Here is a 10,312-nt window from a genome sequence, read left to right on the forward strand (position 1 = left end):
AGGCGCCTGCGCCGGCTGCCGGGCGCCGCGCAGCTCTGAGGACGCCCCGGGCTGCCGCCGGCTGTGGGCCGCGGCGATCGCGGGACGCGCGGGTCCCCTCGCCGCCCCCCTCACCCTTTTAGAGGAGTCAAATCCGGCTTTTAGACCGTGGGGAGGGTGGGGATATCCGGTGCCTCCCGGGCGCCGGGAGGAAGGGGGAGGGCGGAGAAGATCCTTGGCCAGTCTGCGCCGAGCAGATTCAAACCAAAACAAAAAGATTAAAGGAGCAGTGGCCGGAGCGGCAGCGATCCCCCCGGCCCGGACCCCGGGGGTGGCGCGCCCGGGAACCGCGGGGGCTGCGCTGACTCCCCGCGGGGCAGGAGGGGGGAGCGGGCACCAGGCGTAGTGGGGAAGGCGCGGGGGGGGAGCCGAGGGGAGGGCGCGGGCCGGAGGAGGGGCGGACCCGCCCGCTCCGCCAGCAGCGCGGAGCCGAGCCGAGCGGCCAGGGCTGGGCGCGACCCCGGCCAGCGGCGGCGCAGAAAGCAGGCGGAGGCGCGGGTCATGCTGCGGCTGGCGCTTGCCGGGGCCCGAGCCATCGTGGACATGTCGTACTCCCGCCACTTCCTGGACTTCCAGGGCTCGGCCATCCCCTGCGCCATGCAGAAGCTGGTGGTGACCCGGCTGAGCCCCAACTTCCGCGAGGCCGTCACCCTGCGCTGGGACTGCCCGGTGCCACTCCCCGGGGACGGAGACCTCCTCGTCCGGAACCGGTGAGCCCGGCGCGCGCCCCCCGCCCCGGCTCCGGCCCGGGCCCCGGCCCCGGCCAGCGCTGCGCAGCTCCCGGGCTGTCCCGCGCCCACCTGCGTCCCCACACCCGGCGCGCGCTCGGGCGCACAGCCTGACTTTGCGAGATCCCGGGAAGTTGAACCCGCCGCCATCTGGCGAAGGCGAATGTAATGTGACTGTTGCTGGTGTGAATATCCGATGGCACCGAACGTCCTCAAAACTGAGGGTTATTTTAATTTGGGATTCCCCTCCCCTCCCCCAGCCCTCCCTCCTCCCCCTCCCGCTCCCGAAATAAAACCGACGGGACCCAGAAGGGGAGGCTCCCCGCCCTGCCCACCCGCGCGCATCCACGGCTCCTGCGTTCGCATAATCTTTAGGGTGGAGCGGGAACAGCCTGGACACAAACTGCGACATTTAGGTAACGTGCTTTGGAGGAAGGAGGCCGGGGACCCGCTGGCTTTTCCCGCTTGCTCCAGGTTGGCAGCCACCTCGCAATGGCGGAGCCTGTCGTTGGGTGTGTCGGTGTGCGCCTCGCCGGTGCCGTCTGCGTGTTGTCAGTGCTGTGTGACTGTCGTCTGTGCCCTGCAGCGTACCGACGGGCGCGTGGCGCGCGTCCCGGGCGGCTGGGCAGGGGCCGGGGTGGGAGCATGGCTGCACTGGGCCGCACGTTTTGCACACCTTCGGGTGACACTCGCTCGGGTCGTTGCCCGACCTTTGGACTGTCTTTTCCACCTCCACACTTCCCACCTGAGGGTGTTTCCACCTCATAATCTTTAGTAACTGCTGAAGCAACAGGAAGGAAGGGACCTCACTCTTCGGAGCCGTGCCCGCGGGTCTGCCGGGTGGGTCCCCTGGCAGCCGGGCTTGCAGGCGGGCCGGTCCCCGTTCCTCTACTCCCTGGGCAAAAGAAGGACTCGCCCGCCCGCTCAGTCCCATCTGAGGGGTTCCAGTGTTGCATATTTCAGGTTGAATAGTACTTTCGAAGGGAGAAGTAAATTCTGGTTGTAACCGTGTTGTAAATGGTGTGCTAGAAAGGACCAAGTCCCCTGCGAGGGCTGAAGGACAAAATGCATCTTATCTAAATAGCTTGGGGTAAAGCTTAAGTGTCCATTTTAGTAAAAATTCATATCAGCCTTCCAAACAAGGCTGGAAGACTTCAGAATTCTGATCATGACATGAAACTTCTGGGGACCTGTTGGAAACTTAGAAATTGAGTGAGCCAAGGGCGGGATTGAGTGGAGGCTGGGGATGAGGTGGGCGCGGGGAGTGCCTTAAACGGTGGGCCGTGTGTGTCCTTTAAAAATTTTGCACTGATGGAAACTGGGCTGCAGAGGACTTACTTCATCGTGCCCTGAAAGGCTAAGGCTGTCGAGATCCGGACGCGTCCTACCAAGTTAAAAAGAGAGGCGTGTGTGTTCACGCAGAACATACAGAACACACGAGTGATTTGCTGGAAGTCGAGATGAGATTCAGACCGAAAAGCCTCCAAACAGACTTAACAGGCAAAGTTTCACCCAGGCTTTTTTTTTTTTTTTTCTTTTTTCTTTTTCCGATGCACTGCACTGGTGATGGTGAACACTGATGTACACACACCCACGACTGCTTAGAAAAATAATACCTTTTGCAAACAGGGTGTGAAATGGGGAGGGGCGACTGAGCGGGGCAGGCAGGGGAAGGTGTGAAGTTCCAGCACTCCCAGCAGCAGAGAGGTGGGCCCCCCGCCCGCGCCGTCGTGGAGGCTGCTCCCGGCCGCCCGGCTTCCCCACCTCCAGGGCACCGGCTCCCCCGGTTGTGCCCCCGTTCCCCGCGTTGGGTAACCGGGGCCGGTCCCTGAATTGGGTGGTCGGAGTTCTGGAGCGCCGGCTGCCATGTTGAAAGCTCCTCAATTTGGAGGAGATCCATGCTTCTATCTTCCATCCCCATATGACAAAAATCCCTTTAATATAAACAGTATATTTATACTAAACGCTTGACCTCTAACTTCTACTTTGAAATCCGCAACAGAAGAATGGGGCGAGTTTTCTGCTTCTGGGGAGGGGCGGAACCTTTGCTTCTCCCTCTCCTTACTCTGTTGGAAAATCTGCTCCCACCTCCAAATTGTGGGAAGGTCCTTTATTCTAGCAAACGTTGTCAGTAAGGGAGGCATTTTACCGTTTTTTTTTTTTTTTTTTTTTTTTTAAGAATAGAGCCTTAGTAATTCGCTGCAGGTTAGTTCATTTTAATCCTAGACGAAATCGCCCCAAACAGTATTAACTGCATGACAATTTTGTGCAAGAGCTTCTTATTTTTATCGTAATAAAATCTGCTCTGGAATGAATGGATTCAGCCCAAATTCACTTGTTCGGAAAGGTGTTTGGGGGTTTTAATTGTGCTCCGTCTTGACTTTTTTTTTCAGTGGAACCTTTTGCACGTCTCATTCCATTTTAACAGAAAATACAAATTTTCTGTTCACGGTGAGGGAAGTGCTTTTTAAGCCAGACATCGATTTAAGATAATCAGGTTTACCATTTAGGAAAGGTGTGAGAAGGGGAGCCTAGAATCCCTCCAGAATGTGTCATCGGTGTTCCTTTATCCAGTTCTCACCTTCCGGTTTCAAACATACGAGGACGACCTTGCTTCTCTTCCTGGATGCCCAGCCCGCAGAAAAGAAAAGAAAAAAGGGAGAAAGACACCTTCTGGTTAAGTCAGTTCGCGCACTATTTTTAGCTTTTTCTGTAAGATAGTGACACATTATTTCGTTTCCAAATATTTCTAACGATTTTCTGCTCAAGTGTAAGATAATGGAGCAAAGAGTTTGTAGGAATGGCAAACAGAAAATGGGGGATGGGGAAGGCGTTTTTGATAAACCGTTTGTTGCTCACGGGAGGGTAACTATTTCTGCTGATTCTCCAGGCCAAGCTTTTTTTCCTTCATTCTTCCTTTTCTTTTTCTTTTTTTTTTTTTTTTCTTTCTTTTTTTAAAGGGAAGGTCTGGTTTGGACGACTTTGTCTCCCAGTATTTGCTCTGGACTTGAGTTTTCAGGTTTGGTTTTTGTTCAGAGAAAAGCCTTTCCCTGAGGCCCTCTGAGGGCTGCCCTGTTTCACAGTAAATATGACGAAGGGGTTCATCACTTTTTAGTATAAATAAACCGAGTGACTCTGGAAGGGTATATATTTGGGGAAAGTCCGCACCGTCCCATTCTTTTTCCTGGGGTTCCTCGATTTTAGTCTTTTGAGGGGGTCTGCCCGTCGGATCGCTAGACCCCTGCACTCATTAAAAGCACATATTTGAAGTTAAAGGGGGGTACAAGGCGAGGGTCCCAATGCGCGTCTCCCCTTCCTTCTTTTCTCGCTCGCGCTCTCTTCCTTTCCCCTGCTCCCCCGACCCGGACCCCTTGCCCACTGCGCCTGCTGCTCTTGAACTTGTTTCTGACGGAGCCGAAGGCGCGGTCTCCCGACCCTCGCGCAGCTCTTCCCAAAGCCCAGGTAAGAACCTAGGCGCGTCCGGGCAGTGGCGGGTGCCCACCAGCCGCGGCGGCGGCGCAGCGTCAAAGCGGGGGTCCAGGGAGAGGTGGGGATGCGCACCAGGGGCTGGGCGACCCTGGAGAGGGCGAGGGGCGCGAAGCCGAGTAGGAACTCGGGATTCCTTCACCAACAACGCAGGCTCTTTAGAGGGCGGCAGGGTGGGGTGGGGAGACACAAAAAATGGGGGTGCCTTTGAGGCCAAGGTCACGGTCTGGCCGCCGGCGGCTTCTGTCCCGCGGCCTCTGCGCTCCGGCGCGCCGTGTGCTCGGGGCTCCCCTCGCACTTGACCACCCCCGGGCCCGAGCTCCGCTGCCGATGCGAGCTGGGCGCGCCCGCCGGGACCCCCGCTCGGCCCAGGGAGGCCGAGGTCACGGTCGTGGGCCTGGGCGGCGACCTGCGCGGCCCCAGCCCGCTCCGGGAGTCGGACTCACTGATGGCGTCTGGGTGGTGGCGGTGGAGAGGCCGCGGGGCGGCGGAGGCCGGGCACCTCCGAGAAGAGACACCCGCAGAAGCGCTGGTTTCGGGCGCCCTGCAGGCTCGCCCGGGCGCACCGAGGGCGCCGCAGGGAGTCGGAGACGTGGAGTGGGCGCGCGGCGGGCCCTGCGGTCTCCTGCCACCCCTCCAGCGCTGGCCGGGCTCCACCGCAATGTTTGATTTGGGCTTTTCAGCAAAGCCCCGTGGTAAACTCAAGCTCCCGGCAGAGCCCCCCAACACGCGCGCACACGCACGCGGGGGCCCTCTCCCCGCCGCTTTCCTCCCAGGCGTGCGCCCTGCTCGGTCCCGCCACCTCTCCCCGGGAAGTGGCCACCACGGCCCGGGGCGGCAGACGGCGGGGGTTGCGTTTTCCTCCAGCAGCGCCTTCCCGCTCGAAGCCCCCCCAGGGCATCCCGTTCCGGGGGGGGGGGCGACCCGAGGGGCCAGCTCCCACCGGGGCGTCCCTCCGAGTCCAAGGCAAGGGCTCCCCGCAAGGGAAGGGCCTCTGCGGTTGGGAAGGTAGAAACGCCAGCCGGATTGGGGTTGGGGGGGGGAAGGAGGGGGATGAGACGGGAGGGGCGAGGGCCACGGGACGAAGAGAAGGGAGCTGGCGATCCGCCCTGGCCCCCAGCCTCTGTGGCACAGGCCGCCACTCCCACCCCCGGGGACGCCTCCTTAGAGTTGGCTTTGCGGCCTCGAGCAGGGCACCAAGAGGTGATCCAGCTGGGCTCTGCCCTGGCAGGCCTCCGTGAGGTCCAGAAGCACGCTCTCAGGAAGCTGGCCCCTTTTTAAAAAAAGACTAGGCCTGGAGAGTTGGGTAAATTGAAAGGAAAGGTAGGGGCCCCTCCCCCCCACTCCAAAAAATAGACCGTGGGCATCTTGGTATTAAAGGCCGAATGAGAAGCCACCAAAAATCATTATTCCCGCGGCTCGTTACTGTGTGTCACGTATGGGTATGGAATTCTGTAGCGTGTTAGTGAGGCTGTGTGTCTGCTAACCTCTGAAAGCGGCTGGACGTGCCCGAAGGAAAGTGCTTCCTGCTTTCTTATTTCTACAGGATGTAGAGAGCTTTCGAGGGTGTGGATATACAGGGCACAATCATAAGGGCGCATGTGTAAGTGCAAAGCATTGTCTATAATACAGTGGAAGTGGATCCTTGCATGGGGCAGTTTGGGGTTTATTAAGTTAAATTAAAAGTAAATTATTTTAAAATGGCCTACTTTACCAGCTTTCCTCCTGCCACCAGATACCACCACCTTTTCATTTCATTACAGGTGGAAATGACATTTTTAGGGTCCTGCGTTACGTGTCTCAGCCACCTCCTGACATCCTTAGGAGACGGCTTTTTTCCTTATGTATCAGGATATTTCTGTTATGAGGTATACTGAGATGAAAAAAAGCTGGTAAAAATACCAGCCTCGCAATTAAATTGACTCTGGATACCAAGTGAAAATAATCATCTGGTATTAATCAAGTACGTCTCTGCTTCTTGTTGAGGAAAAATATAGTGCCGATTTGCTTTCCTTTTCATCTGGGAAGGACTGTAAAATGTTGGATGTTGCATAAAAATCTCTCTACCCTTATGAGACAATTTTTGTTCAGTTAATCAAAGTGCATATTTTCACGCTGGACGTAGTTACGTGAGAACGAAAATTTGCTGCAGCCTCGCTCACACTGAAACAACCCCTGCAGTAACGTGTAACAGCCAGTGACCTTGCACGTTACATCAACCTTTAATAATATCATTGTCGTTACTATTATTATCTGAAGTGTTAAATTGTTGCCAGAATCAATACACGTCTACTTCTTTGAATATATTTTATCCCACTGTTGTTTTTAACATCTTTGTTAAGAGGCCAATTAATTTCCAACTCATAGCTCCAGTGAAGTTTGTGTATAAGAGGGCTTCCTAACTTTTTTTTTTTTTCCTCTTTTGAAAGGAATCGGAGGGGGATAAATGGCATGTGAAGTACATAGCTTGCTGTTTAGAGGGATGTGAAATTATTCCTAAACTAATGAAAGAATAAAATACACCAAAACTCTAACAAATCACTGTTGAAATCACACTTGTTTGATTTCTCTCTTTTTTTTTTTTTGAACTGAATATCAGGACCGTTTTTTTCAAATTCTATCAGAATATATAGCTTCACCACCCACCACAGTCACCAGAATTAGAGAACTTTTTCTAAGTGGGATAGAAAGGCCTTGATGAAGAAAACATCTGAATGTATTTGTGTTTGTTTTCTTCTAGATTTGTTGGTGTTAATGCATCTGACATAAACTATTCAGCCGGCCGCTATGACCCTTCCGTCAAGATCCCGTTTGACGCAGGTTTCGAAGGTGTAGGCGAGGTGGTGGCCTTGGGTCTCTCCGCCAGCGCCACATTCACAGTTGGCCAGGCTGTGGCTTACATGACACCTGGCTCTTTTGCCGAGTACACAGTGGTGCCCGCCAGCACGGCCATTCCCGTGCCGGCCGTGAAACCCGAGTATCCAACCCTCCTGGTGAGTGGTACCACGGCCTACATCAGCCTGAAAGAGCTCGGAGAGCTATCAGAAGGGAGGAAGGTTCTGGTGACCGCAGCAGCTGGGGGGACCGGCCAGTTTGCCGTCCAGCTTGCAAAGAAGGCCGAGTGCCATGTAATTGGAACTTGCTCTTCTGATGAAAAGTCTGCCTTTCTGAAATCTCTTGGCTGTGATCGTCCCATCAACTATAACGGCGAGCACGTGGGTGCTGTCCTGAAGCAGGAGTACCCGCGAGGCGTGGACGTGGTGTATGAATCCGTCGGGGGAGCCATGTTTGACTTGGCTGTGGACGCCTTGGCTACCAAAGGGCGCCTGATAGTGATTGGGTTTGTCTCTGGCTACCAGACTCCTACTGGCCTGTCCCCTGTGAAAGCAGTAACACTGCCAGCCAAACTGCTGAAGAAATCCGCCAGCGTCCAGGGCTTCTTCTTGAACCATTACCTTTCTAAGTATCGAGCCGCCATGGACCACTTGCTTAAGATGTATGCGAGTGGAGAGCTGGTTTGTAAGGTCGACCTTGGAGATCTGTCTGCAGAGGGCAGGTTTACCGGCCTGGAGTCTGTCTTCCGGGCCGTCGATTATATGTACATGAGAAAAAACACTGGAAAAATTGTTGTTGAATTACCTCACTCTGTCCACAGTAAGCTGTAAAAACAGAACAATGGCATAAATAAAAGGACAAAGAAAATGGACATTTTATGCCCCAGAATTACTCAAATCAATTTATTTTTAGTTAGTAATGCAGATAATATTTTTTAAAACAGAAGTAAGTTCTAATGAATAGATTTCTCTTTCTCTTTTCTTTATTTCCGTTCTTTTTTTTTTGCTCCTCCATTGCAAAAAAAATAAAAAAAATGTGCTAATAAAACTTCCCTCAATGGCACGGAGGTAAAACCTTTACATTCAATTCTTTACTCATGGACGGTCTCATTCCAGATTTTATTGTCCCAGGGAACTAAATTAATTCCTGATGCAAGATCTGATCAAATCAGTATGTCTTCAGCTTGATGAGATTTTAAAATTGGTCTTGAAAATAGTTCATGAGTTCTTTGCTTTGGAAGAGTCTGGTCTGATGCTAGTAAGTTGTTAATAAATGAGAGATACAGCAAAAGTCAGCCGTTTCTCAGAGTCCATATTCTCAGGAAATGGTCCTCCTTTTTCTATAAATCACCAGCCAACTATCTAAATAGAAATTTGGAGGGATTCTCCCAAAACTTTGACTTTGTTAGATTATTAGAAAAAAAATTAAGTGAGCACAGACCTCTTTTAAAGAAGCATCTCTCATTGAATGGCTTTTATGCGCAGTCATCCCGGTGAGGCACGTGTAGGATGGAAAATTTCTCTCTTCGCTTAAGAAGAAAATTAGTGTTGAAAACGTATATAGACAAAAAGCAGGTTTGGGAAAGGGAAACTATAGAGATTCAGGGGACTTTAAAAATTTACTACAGGCACGGGAAAGGGAAAAGGATGTGCTCCATCCACAGTGAGGGTCTACATAACAAAACACGGGCCATACAGGGGAAAGCACTGTAGGTACCTAACAGCACCCTTCATAAGCCTAAGTAGGGTACGTCAAATAGCATCGTGCAAAGTAGGCACCAAAATGATCTAAAATGATTGTGCTTCATGTTAGAGACTTTCGGAAGGTGTGTTTTATCTCTGATCGTGGAAATAGTACAGCAGCCACTGATGCTCTGTTCCCATTTTACTTCTCCACATGTCCTGGTGGAATGAGATGCTTCTTGTCACTATCGCCTGATGTCACAGACACGAAAGTAACGAGTCCCGCGCCTTCCCCTCTGAATCAAGCCTGCCGCTGATCCGCCTTCATTCTAACCTTCAGCTCACCAAAGGCTGCTCTGGTTTTCATCATTAAGGTGGGAATGCCATCGTGCCTTTCTAATGAAGGCAGAGCCCGCCAGAGTATTTTTCAAAGCCTTGGGTTTCGGCGTCTCTAACATGCTAAATAAATAGACAAGCAATTAAAGATGCTCCAGGAAACTTGGTGACCGTATTTAATTTTTCTCTCCTTCTGTCTGAGGAGCAAGGCTTACTGCTGAATAGCTGTTAGTATCTATTTTACAAGATTTACTCATTTTCAGGTACCTAATGTAGCTGCTAGCACGCATACACAACAATACAATTTATATGGTAAATGGGACCAAATAATGGCTTCACTGAATGTTATGGCTGCACTGAAGGGAAATGTCACGGTAAATACCTACCAAATTATGGATCACGCCGAAGTGTCACAACTGCACTCAAGACAAATAGCACTGGAGGCTATTGCCACCGTGACGCTTTTGAGTTATGAAGAAGGGGAGCAGCCTGATGGGAGGCTCTTTGTGTCCTCATTATAGCAAAGGGTTACTAGTTCAGGGTACCAGAGAAGCTGGTCCAGTGTGCTGCTCCGTTATTAATCTGTCCCTTTCAGACCTCACAGCTATAGCAAAACGGAAGGAGACTTTGCCTACCTTTTCGATACACAAACAAAGGGGAGGGGACAGGTTTTATGAATGTAAGTGCAAGGGAATGACCGGTAGTGGCGAAACGTGTAATCAAATCATCTCATCAGAGTATATTATTCAATTTAACATAGTATCTGTCTGATAGGCTTAGTTGCTTCCTGTGCAGCTAGATGTGTGAAGTCCAAGCTATCACGCGTTTTCTTCTTCTGTCAAGACTTGAGTAGTAAGGACATCGCCAACTAAATTGCTTCTTCTAAACTGAATTGCGTCCCGGTTTCTCTCATTTTAATGGGAGAGTAATAAAGATGAAAGACCAACATTTTAACTGATGGATCCCTTAAGCTACAGAATAGAAATTGATTATGTTTTGAAGGCATATACTAAATTCAGCAATGTTAAAAAAAAATGCAAACACCCAGGTTTAAAATAAAATATAATCTGAAAACCCTGCTCTGTCTTTCCCCACACTAAGAAACTACAGTGCATGCTGTTTTCATTTATTCTTAGAAAACAAGCATGAAAGATTCTGCCCGTTCAGATAATGCCAAAAATATGTTTAAACTTTTTTTTTATTCTT

General features: G+C 51.5%; 2 protein-coding genes across 4 annotated transcripts in view; one reads left to right on the forward strand and one right to left on the reverse strand.

The window, feature by feature from the left end:
* TSHZ1 (teashirt zinc finger homeobox 1) overlaps positions 1-914 on the reverse strand; it is a 78,061-nt gene extending 77,147 nt beyond the window's left edge. The window contains exon 1 of the mRNA XM_079943088.1: positions 840-914. The gene's annotated coding sequence lies outside the window, so the exon portion shown is untranslated. The remainder of the gene's footprint in view (positions 1-839) is intronic.
* Positions 250-9,168, forward strand: PTGR3 (prostaglandin reductase 3). 3 transcript variants are annotated; one of them, XM_079943089.1, is made up of 2 exons: positions 250-749; positions 6,994-9,168. In XM_079943089.1, the coding sequence occupies exons 1-2, from the start codon at positions 541-543 to the stop codon at positions 7,916-7,918; spliced, it is 1,134 nt and encodes a 377-aa protein (XP_079799215.1). In that variant the 5' UTR covers positions 250-540; the 3' UTR covers positions 7,919-9,168. The 3 variants fall into 3 exon arrangements, with proteins under 3 accessions (XP_079799215.1, XP_079799216.1, XP_079799217.1); XM_079943090.1 differs by lacking the exon at positions 250-749 and adding an exon at positions 1,114-1,183; XM_079943091.1 differs by lacking the exon at positions 250-749 and adding an exon at positions 5,837-5,856.
* The last annotated feature ends 1,144 nt before the right edge of the window (positions 9,169-10,312 follow it).

The sequence above is a fragment of the Stenella coeruleoalba genome (genome assembly GCF_951394435.1).
Source record: "Stenella coeruleoalba genome assembly, chromosome: 14".
Taxonomy (NCBI): Eukaryota; Metazoa; Chordata; class Mammalia; order Artiodactyla; family Delphinidae; genus Stenella; species Stenella coeruleoalba.

Excerpts from the sequence above, each read along its gene's own strand:
- PTGR3 (XM_079943089.1), top strand. The coding sequence starts at position 541 with ATGCTGCGGCTGGCGCTTGCCGGGGCCCGAGCCATCGTGGACATGTCG. Across the intron at positions 750-6,993 it reads GACCTCCTCGTCCGGAACCG|ATTTGTTGGTGTTAATGCAT; the intron begins GTGAGCCCGGCG and ends GTTTTCTTCTAG.